The sequence below is a fragment of the Lathyrus oleraceus genome, chromosome 4 (genome assembly GCF_024323335.1).
Source record: "Lathyrus oleraceus cultivar Zhongwan6 chromosome 4, CAAS_Psat_ZW6_1.0, whole genome shotgun sequence".
Classification (NCBI taxonomy): domain Eukaryota; kingdom Viridiplantae; phylum Streptophyta; class Magnoliopsida; order Fabales; family Fabaceae; genus Lathyrus; species Lathyrus oleraceus.
Genome location: NC_066582.1, coordinates 485,112,084 through 485,132,176, shown reverse-complemented (window position 1 = coordinate 485,132,176; position 20,093 = coordinate 485,112,084). Strand labels below are relative to the sequence as shown.

General features: G+C 34.8%; 1 protein-coding gene across 3 annotated transcripts; it reads right to left on the bottom strand.

The window, feature by feature from the left end:
* Positions 1-415: 415 nt before the first annotated feature.
* Positions 416-18,037, bottom strand: LOC127076445 (exocyst complex component SEC6). Of its 3 annotated transcripts, XM_051018107.1 has the most exons (21): positions 17,842-18,037; positions 17,627-17,703; positions 16,865-16,957; positions 16,387-16,413; positions 16,103-16,213; positions 14,967-15,105; positions 14,787-14,831; positions 12,515-12,573; positions 7,427-7,535; positions 6,962-7,102; positions 6,686-6,865; positions 5,898-5,981; positions 5,709-5,795; positions 5,115-5,159; positions 4,230-4,308; positions 3,689-3,758; positions 2,276-2,363; positions 2,069-2,158; positions 1,846-1,962; positions 1,606-1,668; positions 416-1,000 (listed from the first exon to the last, which is right to left on the bottom strand). In XM_051018107.1, the coding sequence occupies exons 1-21, from the start codon at positions 17,935-17,937 to the stop codon at positions 797-799; spliced, it is 2,004 nt and encodes a 667-aa protein (XP_050874064.1). In that variant the 5' UTR covers positions 17,938-18,037; the 3' UTR covers positions 416-796. The 3 variants fall into 3 exon arrangements, with proteins under 3 accessions (XP_050874064.1, XP_050874067.1, XP_050874065.1); XM_051018110.1 differs by lacking the exon at positions 14,787-14,831; XM_051018108.1 differs by lacking the exon at positions 16,387-16,413.
* Positions 18,038-20,093: the final 2,056 nt, after the last annotated feature.

The window sequence follows — 20,093 nt, the reverse complement described above, 5'->3', positions numbered from 1 at the left end:
GAACTCTTTTGCAAAGTCTTCTGATACATACAAAAATATATTAAAAAAATATTTAAAAAATAACTACCAGGACTCTTTTGTAAAATCTTCCGGTATACAAAAATTGACTACCGGAACTCTTTTACAAAGTCTTCTGATATAAAAAAATATTTAAAAAAATTTGAAAAATAAATACCGAAATTCTTTTGCAAAGTCTTTGGTACACAAAAATTGACTACCGAAACTCTTTTGCGAAGTATTTCGATACACAAAAAAAGTAAAAAAAAATACTTGGAAAATGACTACCGAAACTTTTTTTTTTAAAGTCTTCCAATACACAAATTGATTATCGGAATTTTTTTGAAAAGTTTTCTAACACAAAAATAAAATTAAAAAAATATTTAAAAAATAAGATAATAAATTAATTAAAACTATATAAGGATAAAATTGGTATTTTTTATAAAATATAGCGGTATGGGGATACATGCAGGTTATGAGATAAAATTTTAGAGTTAAGAGGTGTAGTATAAGTGTATAACCCTATTGAAAAATGGCAATGGATCAATATGTAGATTGCCTTATTACTTATACACCTCTCTTAAAAAATTATCAAACAAATATAAGCGAGGAACTCATTCCATCCCAAAAGCACTTCGAAAGTGAACATTTGCACAAAAACACTTTTGTTTTCGCTCAAACGTGTACTTCTGGTGAAGTTTTTAAAATGTGGTAACGAGCAAAGTTGCTCTCAAATATCACTCATCGTGTCTGAATCCTAGATCATGAATATGAAGGACCATCATGACACTACACCAGCTTACTTGAATCTATTCATTAAGAACTTGTACATACGAGTTAGCCCTTCGATATGGTTATCTGTGTAGCTGTCTCCAATGAGTTTGTGCCCAAGCCCCCCTTGACCCACTTTTAAGCACTTCACCTTTGAAAAAATAAAACCTGTCTTTGAAGGTCTTGCATCAATTAGAGATCTTTCATATATTTCTTGGCAAACTTCTATGACCTGATTAACAAGAAATGGAGTAGAGAATGTGGTCAAGTTTAAACATGACAATATCCTAAAAATATATCCAAAAAAATATATCTTACATCAACAGTTTACAGACCATGAAATTGAGATTCAAATGATAAAACACAAGTGACATAACAAAATTATAATGACAAAAGAATTCAAGATTCTAGTCAAATATCAGATCACAAAAGAAAAGTGGTTGGTTATACAAAGTTGACAAAAAACTGATTGACTACACTAAGTTTAGGTAGTGATTCATTAGAATTAATCGGGATTCAAGATGGGATTCATGTCCAAATAGATACACACTAGTGACTTGTATCGATTAGTCAATTTAGTTTCGAATCGAGATACAACTCGCGTGCATCATAAGATATTGATAATCATGATATAGACGATGCCAAATGGTTAATTGTGTTGTTTGAGAAATATCTTAAGAACTTCTCAAGCACCACAAACCGGATGAATATGCTGCAGTTCGTTGGTCAAATCAAGGCTTAACCAAAGTAAAAGCTCTATTGTATTCTTATCCTGTAGTATGGAGCTACTTCTTGAATTCAATGATATGAGCAAAATTAAAAACTGACTTTATTTACCTCAGTGGCATCTTTCCAAGGAATTCCTTCTCGTCGACCAATAAGTTTCTTGACAACCTCAGGCTATGAAAGATGAAAACACAGATTCATCAGCTAGGAAAATTCAAGGTAAATCAAAAAAACATTTTCAAAGTCAATTCTCTAAGCCAAAGACAAAATATAACAACTTTAAAAATCTAGTGTAAAATGAAAATAATTGAGTTCGATAAATTATTTAAATCCTGTTGGGCATAAATTTACCGGGCAGTCAGGATGGTGTTCGAGTATATTTTTATAGAATAGTGTGAAGGTATCCAGGCTCCAAGCTGACGCAAGTTCCCTCAAGTTACTAAGTACACTCATTCGGTTTTCAACTTTCTAATCCAGAGTGCCAAGGAAATCAGTCAGAAACTTGGAAGCAGCATGCTATAATAATATTCACAGTAGAGGACAACTGTAACAAAATGTCTAAAGCAGAACTTACAGAAACACTAATATGTTTCCAAAAAAAGTTCACAATAAGCTCCTCATCTAACCTCATCCGTTCAATAGTTTCTTCCTTAATGTAGCTTTTCTGCAATTAAAATTATCCGTGAAACAACTTAAGTGAAATGAACAGAAGCTCTTACGGAAGAATATACGTACAAACCAATAAATAAGAACCAAAAAATGTTTTATTAAATGAAGAGACCTGTGTTAAAAGTTTATCAACATAAACAATCACCGTTTCCTCCAAGCAAACTTCGACGAATCTACCAAAATAACTTTCTTCAATGTACCTTGAGTATATGGGATGTTAAAACTTTAGTTTTCCATAACAGCAAAACTTATAGAGAAACTGCTAGAAATTGGACAAGCTACACTCCTTAATACAAAATGTCATTTAAAAGGACAGAGAAAAGTGTAAAACTAATAAAGAGCAGAAGAAAATAAGGTTCACTCATCATAAATATTTTAGAAAAGGTAACTAAAACCTACCTATTAGGGTAAACTACTATGTTCTAATATTGAGCTACTCTAACTCGTGTAGTCCTTGTTTTATTGGATTGTATTTCTGTAACTACCTCTCTGACAATTATCAGTTAGTTGGATTGGTGCATTGTACCAATTCATTCAGATCGATACAAAAAATTCAGTTTTCCTCCTCCAAATTCAGTTTCCACCGTCTCAGAGGTAGCATTACCAGCATCTAAGAGTGTTAGTTACATTCTCCACCACCATCTCTGAAAAGCTTGATTCACTGAACTGACCTCCTATGGTGCCAAGTTGCCAACAAGTGAAATTAGTAATCAAAGATCACCAGAAATTATAGATTCACCATTTTCTGGTAAGTTCTTCAATTCCTGATAAAATTTCTACCACTGAAGACTGTAATAACATTTGCAGCTCAGTAATAGGCCGGACGTGGTTCAATCAAGGAAGGAGAAGAAAATTCTTGAAGAATTCAGAGTTCAAGGAAGGAATACAAGGAGCAACATACACGGATTCCAGTACTTCAAGGAATACAAGGAAGTAGAAACTGCAACTATATAATTGAAATTGATTTCACCTAAGTATTGGAGTGGGGTTTTTATTTTCCCCTTTTCAGGTTTCTGCAAGTTGTTCACTTGTTTTCTGAATGGTGTTGGGTTTCACTGGATCTGGGTGTTGTCTCAACAGTTTACGAAGCATGCATTTATTCTAGAGTTTATAAGAATTGCACAATCTTCATCCCCTTGAGATAGCTTTCATGGTTGAACTAGTCCTAACTCAAATTCTAAGATTTAGCTTTGAAGATGAGCAATTTCTTCATTGATGCCAGTGAGAGCAGGCAGAAGTAAACAAAATAATAGACCATCAATTTAGTCTCATATTATCACTCTCCAATTTAGTCTCAAATTATCACTCTCTCTCCAATTTAGTTCCTAAACTATATAAATATAATAACTAACCCTAAAGTACGTGAAAATCCATCAGTTTAGTCCCTAACATCTTAATAGGAGGGACTAAATTGAAGAAATTTATATACTTTAGGGAGTGAATTGGAGAGAGAGATGGTTTAGGGGGAAAATTGATGGTTTATTCTAAACAAGATAAAACTAATGAGATCACAAAATGTACTCACATTCTTACTTCAGTAAAATATCCATCAAATGTTGCAACCACTTCCTCGGTAACCTGCCCCTTACTCCATTCTGAGATATGCAAAGCAAAAGAAAATTTGATTTTCATATTTAAGACATTAAAAAAGGTTGTAAAGCAGGTGATTGATTAGAGATAAAAGGAAACTCGGTAAATGTATAGTTTAGTTTTTACATTGAATTTTACCAGTAAAAGAAAATAATGCTTGAAAGGCTGAAACTAGTATAATGCATCCAATACTCAATTGCATAGAAGCAACAATAAAGTGCTAGAAACTTAAACCATAACTGATCACATAAACACTTATAAATAGTTTGCAGCCAATTACATCCTAATGTTCAAGGGAATGCATTTCCTTTCCAAGCAGAAGAATTTATTAGATAACAAAATAGAGTTCAAGAATAACGAATTCTTCCAACAAAAAAGGAGGTCACTATTGTAAAAACTAGTAGCATGAACCGAACCGAACCGAAAGTCATAAACCCACACAAAAGTCAGATAGGTGATAGTAAACAATGTTTTACCTTTCTGGTATAGCTTGACCAGCAGATCCTGAACTACAGGATCTTCAAATATCACGCTTATAATTTGATCAACAGCTTCCTATCACCAAGAAGTAATTTCAAATGATCAGACAGTTGTAGGCTGAAGATCGAGTTCTCTAGGATCTCAAAGCTACACTAGGGAGATGACTATTATTAAACAAGGGTGAAAGTTAACTATGGAAGCTTTTTCCTAGATATCCTACACTTCCATTGAAATCAATTTTCATAAAAATAAGGCATAACTGGTTCTCTTACAATATAGTGTCTAGATTTGAATCACATGGAAACACTTTAGATCATAGGATTATTAACTGGAGCATACATTGATCAACATGTGCATATGTTATCAAGATAAATTCAGAAAATTCCATCAAGAATAAAACTGCTTAAAGTAGGAGATGCCTGTAATTAAATGCATCATGCCACGCTGAATAATTATGATACAGACTATCAGATGGAAACATTTTAGATCTTATGCAATGGAGCAAAAACTTATCTAATATGCATATGTTTATGCAGATAAAATCAGAAAATTTCATCAAGAATAAACCTACTTAAAAAAGTGGGAGAAACTGAATGTTTATTAAATGCATCACATCATAGTGATTAGTAACGGTCCAGGCTGTCTAGATTTTTTTTTAAAGTATATATTTAACACATGACAGGCCTGTGAAAATCATATAGTATATACATGGAGAATTAAATAAGCAATAATAATGTTTAGGGATTAAAAACAGTAATTAAAAAATCCTCTCTAATCTTTTTCAGGAGAAATTAAGGAAAAACATATCAATGAAAAAAAATAATAATAACAATTATTTATAGTCAGCAATTAGAATATGGAACTCGCACACTCTTCCATACCTTAGCAACCTCAAGAAACCCCATACAGGTATCTTCAAAATTAATCTGTAATGAAATAGAAAATGTGAATATATAAATTAAATAAAAAGATAGTGGTAGTTTATTATTATGGACACGGAGCCAAGACTATTTTGGGTAATGATTCAAGTACAAGAAAGAGCGGCCGTGAGAGCCACAAAGTCACAATCAAATTACCTACGTGCAGCCAAGGAAGCATCGACATGGAAAGGCCCTTAAGAAATCTAGAATGTTATACAAGAATGCTAACATAACTTGATTCTGTTCAAAACTGTCTGTTTTAAATGATTATAGTATAGTATTTCTTCTAGAGAGGGACATACAGTGATAAGAAAACGGTGTATTCTCTCATCATTCTAATGATGCATTAAGAATGAAAATATTTGATGTTTAAACAAACTTTCAAGAATCACAATTTATATTGCAGCAGTTAATTATAATACTATTAAGCATCAAAAACAAACAAATGTCGATCACTTCAAGAAAAAAAGTTAAACAGAAAAATATATATCAACAAAAACAATGGTTACCAAATTAATGAATCTAGGAAAAACAACAGAAAGAAAAGCTCCAAACCTGCTCTGCATAGTTCTGTGGAAGGGATTCTAAGATCCTATGACTTAGGTCCAATGCAAAATCATGGCAGCGCAAGTTGTTGTTAATCTATATAAAATATTACACCTCATGTCAAAAACAACATAACTATCAACTGAAAACATTCCTACTTAAGACAATAAGCCAGCACTTAAAAATATTTATACTAACCATAGCACATAAAGGTTTCACACCAATTTTAGAAACTGGTTCCTTAAGTCTCTTCTTTTCGGCTGCTTGAAAATCAATCATCACCTGTAAAAATTTGTGTGTTATCTTATATTGTGCTATTAGGGATCCTTCATGGATTTCTGGTGACACCTTACCATGATGAAGATATTATTGCAATTAAAAACTTATTATCGAATTTATACCAGCTTACCTTGTATTTACAAAGAATTTAGTTTTACAACTGATAATAATCCTACAATGCACATCAGTTACATCTACATCTTATGTGATATTAACCTAGGTTGTTAATCACATATAGCGTCACATAGCACCGACCCCTAAAATGTTATAGCGGTATAGCTGATAGCGGGATAGCCGTTATTGCAAAGACTAAAAAATAGTGTGTAATGTAAACATAAATATTTAGAAATAGAAAAATACGCACAACTAAAGAAACCTTCTTACTTAAAATTAAAGAACCTAAAGTACAGAGCAATAAAACTTAAATAGAAAAGAAAAACATAACAGAACTGAAACAAAAGGAGGAAGAGCATAACGATTGTTTGTGCGCAAAACATAACTTCACTCTTAAAAGGGTCCGAATTGACATTTATACTAAAACACAATGGTTTGAAAAAAGGCTTTGAGGAATTTTGCCACAAAACCATAATAGCAGTTTGAGGCCGCTACACCCGCTATTATTGACGGCAGTTTGCGGGCCAAAAGCGTCGCACCCAACCCTACTACCACTAAACTATTTCGCTAAAGCGCACTATTGACAACATTACCTGAATACTAGCTAGGGAAATTCTGTAAAACATAACATCAGCGCTATGATCTCGAACAATTTGAATTTGGTCTTCAAGTATCCTGAATAGATCAACAGCAGCTGGGGTATATAGCTTCCCGTCTTTAGTTTCCTTTGGGAGCTGTGTTTTATCTGCCTCCAAAATATTCAAGTACCATTTCTAGAAAACATTAAGAACAAAGCTCAGTCCTATGCAAGATTAAGTCATCCTGGGAACTCGTAGATTACCATAGCTAAATAAGAAAGCTAGAATTACCCGTGTTGTAGCTAGCACTCGCTCAACATATGTATTCACAAGAGGATCCATTGCACCACTCTCAGAGCACACATGGGCCAAAGACTCATCAACTCCAAGGCAAATCAGATTATCCTGATATTCAATCACCCAACCTATTACCTGCTTGTGAAAAAAACACAAGTGCATTGTTTCCCATTAAATGTTCAGAGGGAGAAAAAAGAAAATACATAGCCAGAAATGGTTAAGATTAAACTTATATGTAGCAAAGAAATATACCAAAATCCATTAATAAAATAGAAAAAAAATATGCTTTTTGAATACAACAATTTGTCACTTCAATGATAAATGTATTAAAGAAAATATGAAACAGAAGCTTTAGCATATTAGATGAGAGAGGTTTGAGAGAAAATGTAAAATAAAACTGATTCTATTGAATTTCAGGAAGAAACCAGAAATACCTAAGTAACAGCTCTGGTGAAATACCTTTAATATTTCAATATTTGACAAGTCATTTTCCCTGCAGCTCAGCAATCTTAGCATCTGAATAAACCTCTCAGTGTAAAGATTTACCATTAGTTGGAACATCGTATATCTGCCACAATTGTTAAAAATAAAATTAGAAAAAACAAACATGTAAACAAAAAAAACTGTACAAGCAAATGCTTCCTTAGAATGTACAGTATTATTCAGACAGAACCAAGGGAGCTGTAAGAAGACAAGTAATTCTCTGGGAGCTATCTACCAATGACAACAGATGGTTTTGTTGGAGAGTGTATTGAACTTCCTTTCCAAGTTCTTAGTAATATTTAAATTAGGGTCTCTTTTTTTATTACAAGCTGAAAACAAAGTTTCCAATTTAGGGGAACTGCTGAGACCAGAGTATATTACAATGGAAGGTGTTTGGGCTTTATCAATTTGTTATTTGCAGTGTATTAACCCAGTATGAAGGGTACAAGAGCCGTAATTAGGTCCAAGTATTAGTATAGGGGTATTCAATTAGCTTCTGACTAACAAGTAAAACATTCTGTTCTCTAAATATCATGCCTTTTTGAATTTTTTATTAGCTTAGACGGCTGGAAGATTCAGTTGGTAGCAAAAGGATATACCAAAATTTATGGCTTGGATTATGGTGATACTTTCTTCCTTGTTGCTGAGATGGTTTTTCGTGTGTTTGTTCTTATTGAAAAAAAAACAAGCTTCACGTTGGTTAAAGATAGAGCCTAAACGGATTTATATAGAGTGACACCCTTCACCTTACAAGCCGGTTTTGTAGAGATGAGTTAGGTCAAACTCTAATTTTAACATGGTATCAAAAGCCTATCGATTTAAGACACTCACCATTTATATATCGCACCAAGCTCAATAGTATTGGGCGTAAGGGGATGTGTTGGAAAAACCAAGTCTCACACAATTCGGGTCACCCACCGTTTATATCCACGCATCAAGCCCAATAGTGTTGGGTGTGAGAAAAAACTCAATTCTCACATTGGTTAAAGATAGAGCCTGGTAAAAGTTTATATAAAGTGACACTCTTCATCTTACCGGCGGCTTTATAGAGATGAGTTAAGTCAAACTCTAATTTTCAAAATTCTTATCTATGACTACCATGAGATGATGGCTTTTGTATTAGCTTATTAAAAAGGCATATTTTGCATGGTGAATTGAAGGAGGAACTCTATATGTATTAAAAATGCATTTTTTGCCTAGTAAATTTAAGGAAGGACTCTATAAGGAGCAACCAAATTCAATAGTGTTGGGTGTAACACGGTGCATTGGAAAAACCAAGTCCCACACAATTAGGGTCACCCACTATTTATATTCACGCATCAAGCCCAATAGTGTGGGGTGTGAGGGGGTGTATTGGAAAAAACTCAAGTCTCACATTGATTAAAGATAGAGCCTAATAAGGGTTTATATAGAGTGACACCCTTTACCTTACAAGCTAGTTTTGTAGGGATGAATTAAGTCAAACTCTAATTCTAACGGTTCTTATCTATGACTACCATGCGATCAGAGTTATTAATCCCGGATAGCGGAGCGGAGCGGCCGACCTCAAAAATGGGATAGCGGGATAATGAGATAATTTTTTAGATTAATTATATAAATTAAAAAATTATATATATGCATAATTTTATATGTATAAAATAATAATAATTATAGAGAATAAGGAATTGGATAATAATAATAATAATAATTATAGAGAAAGAGGAATTAGATCATGATAATAATAGTTAAGAATAAAAAAAATAAAATTTTTGGCACATCTAATATCTCATAAATAAGTACTCGCTCCGTTCCTTTTTAAGTGTCATTTTTTGACTTTTTACACATATCAAGGAAGCTAATCATTATTGTTACTTTTCAAACAATAATTCTTCTTTTACCTATAATACCCTTAATTATTTATTACATTCACTTTACTTTTTCTCTCTCTGCAATCATTATCTAGGGGTAATTTTGACAAAATTGCAATTAATACTACCTTGAACTTTGCAAGTGACAATTAAAAAGAAACAAATTTTTTTACAAGAAAGTGACACTTATAAAGGAACGGAGGGAGTAATAAATAATGAGAGAGTTTTAATTGGTTATTGGAATAGTTATATGAGAATTTCATGGGAATTGGAACAGATTTTTCTTGAAAAGAGAAAAAGGTGTGGGCATCTCTCCAAATTCTGATTTTAAAATATTTAAAATAAAACTTTTAATGCAACCCGACCCGGATCCAAATTCACTTTAAAAATTAGGATTTTTCTTTAAAAACCCAAGAGAAGGGGCAACCGCATCTTCTTCTTCCCCTACCCACGTCTTCATCTTCTTCCCCACCCCACGACTTCATCCACGTCTTCATCTTCTTCCTCACCCCACGACTTCATCTTCTTCCATTCTCATCTGTATTTTTCGTACATGAAACAGAGGAAAGAAAATAAAAATGGATAAACTGCTCCGCCCAGGATGTGCGACGCAACCCGCGACCCGCGATCTCGTTGAAATCGGCCGCGATTTCAGACGGTGAATCGCTCCTGACTTCTCGTGCGGTGGGGGGCCGCTCCGACCGGACCGCCCGGGATAGCGCCTTGAGCGGCCGCAATCGATAACTCTGCATGCGATAATGGCCTTTGTATTAGATTGATATTAGAAATGCATTATTTGCAGTGTATACAGAATCACGAGTTGACTCGCTAACTCGCCCGAGTTAATGTTTCAGAAGCATGCCAGCGTGTTGAATCGGAGGTAAACTCACATGGTGAAACTCGGTAAACTCGGCCGAGTTAAAGTTGTGATTTATTATTATTTTTTTAAAATAGGAATTCATAAAGACACGATAAAAATTTCTCTTTTTTAAGAGAAACGCATCCTATCACTTAACTGTTCATAAAGACACATTATCTTTCTTCCATTACTTCTTCCTCCTTGACATTCAAGCTTTTTCTTCCTCGTAAACAAATTAGTTAAACAAAATCATTTCCTCTTTTCTCTTTCACATTCAAGCTTCTTCTTCCTCTTTCACATTCAAGCTTCTTCTTCCTCTTCCACATTAAGCTTTCTATTTCGATCAATTCTATTTCATTCAACAAGACGTCGTCGTCGACGATGCTGACCCGCTGTAGTGTTTTTCTATCTGTAGTAGGATCTTATGATTTGTGCTACGATACTCGAGTTATGATTTTTGAATCCTCTACCGATTCTGCGTAATCTCTGGAGTTTTTTAACATTGATTATTTGCATGGTGAACTGAAGGAGGAACTCTATATGGAATGGAGCAACCACTTGGATTTTTTTTTTTTGCTCATGGGGACTATGGTCTTGTGGAAAGCCCTAGAGAAGAAAAGGGTTAGGATTGCACATATTCGAGCTATCCAAAATATGTATAAAGGAATATTGATTAGTGTGCGGACACAAGGTGGAAAGACAAATGATTTTCTCATTAAAATTGGTTTGCATCAAGGTCTAACCTTAAGCCCCTAACTTTGTACCTTAACTTTGAATGTATTCACGGAACACATCCAAAAGCTAGCACCGAGATGCATGTTTTTTGCAAATGATATAGTTCTTCTTGGAGAGCCGAAGGAGGATTTAAATGAGAGGTTGAAAACTTGGAGACGAGCTTTAGAAACGCAAGGTTTTCGCATAAGCAGAAGTAAAACGGAGTATATGGAATGTAAGTTTAGCAAAAGAAGAAACGTTTCTAACCTAGAGATGAAAGTTGGAGACCATATTATCCCTCAAGTCACACAGTTTAAATATCATGGGTCTGTAATACAAAATTATAGAGAAATAGAAGGGGATGTATGCCATCGAATTCAAGCTGGGTGGTTGAAATGGAGAAGGGCATTAGGTGTTTTATGTGATGCAAAGGTACCGCTCAAGTTGAAGGGAAAGTTTATCGTACTACGGTAAGACCTGCGATTGTGTATGGGACAGAATATTGGACGGTTAAGAATCAACACGAGAATAAAGTAAGTGTAGTAGAGATGAGGATGTTGCGGTGGATGTGTGGTAAGACTCGATAGGATAAAATTAAAAATGAAAATATTAGAAAGAGTGTCGAGGTAGCGCCTATAGTGGAGAAGATGGTGGAAAGTAGACTTAGATGTTTTGGGCATGTAGAGAGAAGACCGGTAGATTCTGTAGTAAGCAGGGTTGTCCAGATGGAGAGAAGGAAATCAATTAGAGGAAGGGGAAGACCTATAAAGACTATTAGAGAAATTATTAAGAAAGATCTTGAGATTAATGACTTGGATCATGGTCCTTGATAGAATATTATGGAAAAAATTGATCCATGTAGCCGACTCCACTTAATAGGATAAGGCTTAATTCTTGTTGTTGGGAGAGTATGATCTTGTGTGTAAGCTACAAAAGTCTTTATATTGTTATAGATAGTCACCTCAAGCTTGGTTTGGCAAGTTTAGTAAAGTCATCCAGGAGCTTAGCATGATTCATTGTGATTGAGGTGGATGATTCATTGTGATTGAGGTGGATCACTCTGTCTTATTTAGATGCACACCGTTGAATAAGCTGACTTTTTTGTGATGAATATAGATGATATTGTTATTAGACGTGAAGGTCAAGAAGGCATTAAAGAATTGAAGCAACATTATTCAAATTTTTCAAACCAAATACTTGGTAAATTGCTGTATTTTCCTGGAATTGAAGTAGCTAAATAAAAGAGACATATTGCTATTTGTCAAAGGAAAATGCTATTGACATCCTGAAAGAAATATGTGTGCTTGATAGTAAGCCTATTTGAATCCGAATGTGAAACTTTTATAGAATCGGTGGGAACTTATCCTAATCCAAGAATATATAGAAGATTAGTTAGGAAGTTAAATTATATCACAATTACTAGACCATTCTTGTTATATCCCAATGGTTTTGCCTTATTGACTTCTTAACATCTCCCATATCCGGTATGTACTCATGATTAAGATGTAGAAACAATGATATTCAACAACCATATAAAAATATTGACAATAAACATCCAACACACATCATACCTCATCAATCAAGAGATCATAGCATGACAAAAGCAGAGAAGAAGAAGAAGAAAAAGGTAGTATATCTAATAACCTTGGAGGAAAGTAGGGGGCTACTACATAGTCAAAAAAATCTCTGAGTTCCTCTACAATCTGTATACAACAAAAGAATCAAGGTTTCATCAGTAATAGGGAATAAAACTGGATCTCAAGTGTAGAAAGCTAGAAATGATATGAAAACAAGAAAGCATGCTCTCATGTCATTTTGAATAAATACATACTACTCCGGCCTGATTTATAAGCAAAAAAGACAATTTTCACGCTTAATAAGAATGATAGTTAAGTGTATTTAATTTTCTTGATTTCACGTAATATACCCTTACTTAAATTGTCATCCACTAACATTATTAAATAATTAATGCAAGGATAGTTTTTGAATAAATGCATTAAATGTGTCTAGATTTGTTGCCATTTGCTTATATGTAAGACCAAAAAATTTAGAAAACTTTTGCTTATAAATAAGGCCGGAAGGAGTACAAATTTATGGGCATTAAATTTCAATTAAGTTAGTTACAGACTGTCAGTTAGTTCAGTCAGTCTAAGGAAAACATTCAGATGCAGGTTCTGTCAGAAACTTTCTTGCCAATTATCAAAATTACAAAAAGAAATGGCACGTCTAAGAGACAATGAAGGAATGATCTAGAAAAAATTAAAAGCAGACATGTACCGCAGGAAATATTTTAAAAAATATATTGAAAAGAGGGAAATTTATCACACGGCGATAAGGATAGCAATAATTCGTGCTAGTGAAAGCAGAGCAATGAAGTGCTAGTTACAAGAATAATTGTAGTGGAAATGAGTATGTTGCAGCTGAGTGATACTGGACATACAAGAAAATATACAACTTAAAGTGAAAGTATTTGGAGGAAGGTTGGGGTAGCACACCTACTATGAAGATGACAAAAACTCGGTAAAGAGTAAATAACTAAATACTTGACAATCAATCACCACTTCTTCATCAAACTCCAAACAAAAATTTAGAAAAATCCTCATTTAATCATTGCTGATATCATTTTAGATTCAAAACTACTCAATATAATATCATGTCCTTTCAACCAAGGTAGTCAATTACACATTACGGCAGCACTATAGTACCACGGCTATGTCTCGCTCGCTACATCTGCATCATGGAGTGGTTTTCGAGTCATGTCCATCACTCATAAGATAATGCCCACTATAGTTTTAAACTGTTGAATTAGAAGAGACTAAGAGACATTTAGGTTAAACCGTGTAACGCACGGCGAAGTTTGCCTCTTAGCAGGCTCTAGATACCATGTTAAGAATGTGTGATTGGACCTAACTCAACCCTATAAAACCGGTTGGTAGAGTGAGGATTGCCCCCATTTATAAACACATGTTCAGACCATATATTGTCCAATGTGGGACTCTTAACACACACCCTCACGCCCAGGACTGGACATCTGGAGCGTGGAAATAAATGGTGGGTGGTCCACCGGATCTTAAACGAGGCTCTAATACCATGTTGAATTAGGAGAGACTAAGAGACATTTAGGTTAAACCGTGTAAAGCACGGCGAAAAAAGAATTGCCTCTTAGCAAAGGCTCTAGATACCATGTTAAGAATGTGTGATTGGACCTAACTCAACCCTACAAAACCGGTTGGTAGAGTGAGGACTGCCCCCATTTATAAACACATGTTCAAGCCATATATTGTCCAATGTGGGACTCTTAACCTAAACCAATGGTGAAAACCATCTTTGCTCCTGCATTTTGAGTTTTGAACACCTCTTTGGGGACATTCATGACTTCTCCACTCACACCCATAATTTTGAATCAGAAATAGTAGTGTTCAAACTTCAAAGACTCTTCTTCCTTATTTGCTGAAAAAAAAACAGACAATTGCCTCCGATTTGAACTTTGGCTAAACCAATCCCTGGCCCATTACTCACAAGCATTATTTTTTGGCCTAGCCTGACAATTTCTGATACACACTGTTTACCTATGTCCTCTTCTGATCTCAGCTCACCAGCGTGCATGTGCAGGTCTGTGATTCGATAACACACATTTCTATTCCCACACGTTTTTAAATCCACTCCCTCCACACAGATATCTGTTCTTTTTTTGTGTTAGTGTTTGTAGGTCTCTATTAGCTAAATTTAAGATTGATGGTTAGTGTATGTTTAGAGTTGGACCTAATATTTTGGGTGATTTTATAACCTAATGTTGGCACTCACAGCTGATATAGGAACGGAGAAACAGGACAAAAGTACGGCGGATAGTTAGTCCCAACGAAAAAAATGGAATTTAAAAATATCAAAAGCTTAAAATTCAGTCAGTCTAACGCACCGCTCGAGCTTCCTCTAAAGCTGATTTCAGGTCCTCAAACACAAGCTGACACATAAATTAAATTTAAAGTTAAGTTACATACAGGATATCAATACTCAAGAGTTATGCAGGTGTGTGTACGAATATCAGTGTTTCATAACAGTACGGGTGCAAGAAGAGCAGTAATACTTAGAAACGTACCTCATTAAGAAGTTTATTAAATCTTCCTTTAACAGTCTTTATAACTAGCTCATGGCACTTATCCTCGTATCCTTTCCCCTGAACCTTCAGTTTTTGCAGTGTTAAATTTTTTGAAGACGCCATTGCACTTTTAAATTTTCTGTGATTCATTAGCATTAAAAAAGTAATTACAGAGAGATTGAAAGGAGACATTTTCTGGTAACTGGTTTGTGGTTAAGAAAATCATTAGCCTTACTGGTAAACATAGAGACTCAAAACCTAGGAAGTACCGACTCTTCAAAATGAATGTCAAGTCAGTGTCGGTCATGTCTGCAATTAGATATTTCTCAGATTCATTTGGATGACTGAAACTTTCAAAAACAAAAACTGATTTTTTTTTACCAATACAGATAGAATTTTGCAATGATTATTGATGGTCATATCTTTATTCTTCTGTTTTTTTTCTTGGTATCTTTATTCTAATTTCTAAGTAAGGATACTTATTTTCAATTTTACATTAATTTATTGAATTGTGGTGTATAAATACTAGAATTTGCATATCTACAAATGATACAAATTCAGAAAGGTAAAGAGACAGCTTAAGTTGTGATAGAGAGCAGGGCACAAGTCACTGCAATTCTGTCCAGTCTGTTATGGTTCTGTTATAGGCAGTTAATCTAATTAACAGTTAGTTAGCTGTTATTTTTTTTACTTTTCATATCGATTTGCTCACTCACTGTATAAGTGAGTCCTCTAAGTTATATTCCTGCTTCTTTCTTTCTTCACAACCTTTCATGGTATTCAGAGCTTTAAAATTCCAGCCATGGGTCCCACAACTATGGGTACAGAAAAGAAAGAAAAAAACACAACAATCTCTCCCCTCAAACAATAACCCACCTACCTCCCCACCACCCCTTAATGCTGTACCAGTGAGTACTATCTGTTGAATATTTGAAATTCTGTTATGATATTATCTTATCTTATGGAAATATTCTTCGTAACTAATAGGATAGATAATGATCAGAATAGACCATTAATCATCTCACTCAAACAAATGAAATAAAAAAACTTGAAGATTATGTAGAATTGAGCAAGAAAACCATAAAGAGAAACAAATACTAGTATAATGGAAATCAATTCAAAATATAATATCATACATGGTACTTCTTTGAGGATTTGTAACTGGTGCAGTTGCGCCATACTCTTCATCAGGCTTGGCAGCTTCCACTGCAACCTGTTGATCGAGGGTTTCTTGCATTTCCACAACCCTAGAAAAGGAAAACACAGCAAAAGCAGGATTACATTAACTTTAGAAAGAGTATAGATCCCTCTAGAAGATTTCAAGCTCCAATCGTCCAATCTATCAACAAAAGATTGGATGAAAGAAACAAGAAATGAAAAGGAAAAAACAAGTGAAGTTAAACTGTTTATCAATAAATACCGGAAAGCATGAACCAATGTTTGTGGACTGCAAAGACAAAGGAGAAGAAAATTAAAATAGTAATTGAGGAGAAACTTGAGAATTCTTATCACAGCCGAAGCATTAACTTCATGTTCTACAATGCAACGCATAATAATGCACTAAAGGAATAGAATATCACAATTGAATGTGTACTTTAACAAACATAAGACTCAAATGAGCCTCTTAAAATATGAGCTAAGAGTCTAACTCAACAACACAAATCTGGCTTATAAGAGGATGCTTAAGTCTTATAAGCACTACAAATGCCATATCTCTAGGAAATTGCAAGGGTGTACCACTGCAATGAAGTAACCCAATAACAAACTGCAAGAGTGGTTGCTATGAGAGGGATTTTCTAACAGTGTCCAACCTAAAGTCAGAAGATAGAAGTTTAAGTAGTTTCAATAAAAATATGGAATGTTGTTTGAGATGTTCATCTCTAAAATAAAACACAAACCTTTCTTTGGAAAGTTTATAGAAATTGGAAATGTGCCCCCATAGTGTCTTCTCAAAGGTCTCCCAGGCTCGATTCACATCTTTAACATATTTTCTGAGACAAAGTCAAACACAAGAATAAGATGTGGAAGAATATATATTGAGCCTTAAAACTATATAAGAACGAAAAACTAACTAACTAATCATAAATCTAAAAATAAATATCTTATATCAAATGATTAACATCCAAAACCAATCCATTTACAATTTTACATGTTTGACCAATAAATAACAGCTTTTGTTCCAAGTGAACTGGTATTCCCAAACCAACAGTACAATGATCCCTAATATTGGATGATGTTTCCAGCATAAACTTACATTCCCAAACACACTATGCTCCATTGATTCAACACCAATGTAGCATAATAAAGCAAGTGTAACTGGATTTATTGAAGTTGTAGGAATCAGCAAACATTTATTCTGCTACAGAATTAATAGCTAGCCTAGTAGGTAATGGTAGAAGGGACACAGTTCAATCAGTGGCAAATTTCTATATGGAATGTCCCCCTACTATCTCCTTGCCTTTGTAGCACCGACACCGGGCACCTCTGAAAAAAGATGTGTCTCTGTCAGTATCCGAAACCGACACCGACACTTGTGATTACGCTTCATTTATTGTGAAAGTCGGTTTCGTGTTTCCGGTATCCGTGCTTCATAGCTACTTGCTTGTCTATGGTAACACGAAATATACATTGACAAGTTAAGAAGACACACATACACACACCTTAGTGCTCTAACCTCTTCCTTGCTGTGAGATCCTGCTGCAGCTTGTAATGCAAACCTATCCAGAGTTTTTAACCTCTGCAAAACAATGCATTCTGAGCAATAGATTGAATTTCTATGAAAAATGTGAAATCATTGTTTACAAAAAACTCATAATGAAATTACATTTCAAGTAAACGCGCCCTAAGGATTGAAATAGAGTTCGATGAAGCTAACCTCATAAGTATTGAGAATTTCTTGATCATCGGTGAAAGAATCGTTGAGAGGCTTCAATGTCGCAAGCGCTTGAGGGTTTCGAGCTGCATACACCATAACCGTTTTTTCTCGTCGAGTGCAGAATAGAATAATCGAAGGCAACGCAGAAAGGGAACAAAGAGTGAAGTCAAGTCACGTCATACACTTTTCTCTTATTTCTTTAGTTATTTTTATTTTTTTCAATCAAGTCAATATTTTTATTTATTTATTAACAACGTGCATGTATATGCAAGTGGATTTTTTACCAATATACCCCACATTTTCAATTAATTTCCCAAAATAACCCAAGTTTCAAAAAATTTCCCAATCTACCCCACTTTTAGGAGGAGGCGCCAATTGGATTGGCGACCCCTCTTAAAAATTACAAGGAGGCGCCAATTGGATTGGCTAGGGCACCTGCCCTAGCCAATCCAATTGGCGCCTATGTGTATTTTTTAAGAGGAGGCGCCAATCCAATTGGCGACTCCCTTAAAAAAGCCTCAAATGAAAAACCCTTCAACATGAAAGTTGTAGATCTTTTCAAGACAATGAATTTGGATATAAATTTTGCATCATTTGGATTTTTTATGAGAAAGTTATGGGCAGTTGAAGTTGGACTTCTGAGTTTTTCAACTGTAATCTGACCTATAATGTCTTGCATTATTTCATGTGTTTCTTTTAGAGTTATGAAATTTTGTCCAACATAACATTTGAATTAGACATATTAAATTTTCCAATGCACTTGGTCCCACCTCAAAATAATTAAAAATGAGTGAGGTAGGTCCTTGCGAACTTGACCCAAAATTAGGGTTTCAACTGTAATCTGACCTATAATGTCTTGCATTATTTCATGTGTTTCTTTTAGAGTTATGAAATTTTGTCCAACATAACATTTGAAGTAGACATCTTAAATTTTCTAATGCACTTGGTCCCACCTCAAAATAATTAAAAATGAGTGAGTTAGGTCCCTGCGAAGTTGACCTAAAATTAGGGTTTCTGTCAAAATGATCTATAATGTTTTGAAATGAATGATGAGCTTCCAAGTTTCAAATGGATTTTTGATGAACATGAAAGTTGCTCATATGGCGACTGTTGTTAAAACTTGAATGGAGGCGCCAGTTGGATTGGCTAGGGCAGGTGCCCTAGGCTAGGGCAGGTGCCCTAGGCTAGGGTAGGTGCCCTAGCCAATCCAATTGGCGCCTATGTGTATGTTTTAAAAGGAGGCGCCAACTCAATTGGCGAGTCCCTCATAAAATGCCTTTTTTGTCTTATAAATAGATGCGTTGTGTGACCTATTGTTCCACAACTCATATAATCATTTGCCTATCATGTTTGGTGTTCGTCGCCAATACGGTAAGGTGATTTATGCGAGAGACAAATCTCAATTGCTGATGCTGTTTTGGAACATCACCACGTTAGATCAACTGAAGAGGGAGCTGGTTCGATGGTTAGACGGGAAAATACCAGAAGGGGAAAAAATCAGAAGTATTGAGAGACTTGACAGTATCTTTGGTTGGGTGCGAATGAAGACTGATAAGGATGCTAGGGAAATGATGTTTGGTCGAGACGACATTAATTTGATTGTTGTAATCAGTTAGAATTATTTATGTCTTCAGATGTTTTGTACTGATGTTGGTTATGAAACTCGTTGTAACAAGAACTTAATGATATATATTGATTGATTGTTACAGAAATACAATGTTACAAAAAGCATAAGAGCAAGATAAAATGTTACAAAAAGCTTAAGGTCTAGATAAAATGTTACAAAAATCTTAAGATCTAGATGATGCTCGTTGATTGGGACAGTTATTTTTGTTGTGTCCTGGTTGACGACAGATACTACATAATCTTATCATTTTATCTGTGGAATCCATCTCTGTTCTGATACGTGTGTTGTTTGGCCTTCCTTTCTTCTTTCTACGCATCTCTTCATTGTGCCAAACAATATCTCCTTCATATGGAGGCCAGTAATCCTCCATTGGTAGTACTGAAAAGCTTTGACTATATACGTTCATGATGGTGTTTGCCTTGTACACATCAGATAAATGGGTGTAAGCGTCTTGACGAGTATAAGCGCATGCTGCAATGACATGGGAGCAAGGTATGCGGAAGGCCTGAAATTTTCCACAATCGCACCAACTTCTGTGTAGTTTAACCGCGTAGGCTAAGTTTGGTCTCCCGTCGCTGTTGCCCATTGTTTCCTGGACGCTGAAATTTTGTCTTTGACGGTCAAA

Coding starts and splice junctions, on each gene's coding strand:
- LOC127076445 (XM_051018107.1), bottom strand. CDS start 17,937: ATGGTGTATGCAGCTCGAAACCCTCAAGCGCTTGCGACATTGAAGCCT. Junction 16,958..17,626: donor GAAGAGGTTAGAGCACTAAG/GTGTGTGTATGT, acceptor ACTTTGTCTCAG/AAAATATGTTAAAGATGTGA. Junction 5,796..5,897: donor TGAAACCTTTATGTGCTATG/GTTAGTATAAAT, acceptor TATTTTATATAG/ATTAACAACAACTTGCGCTG.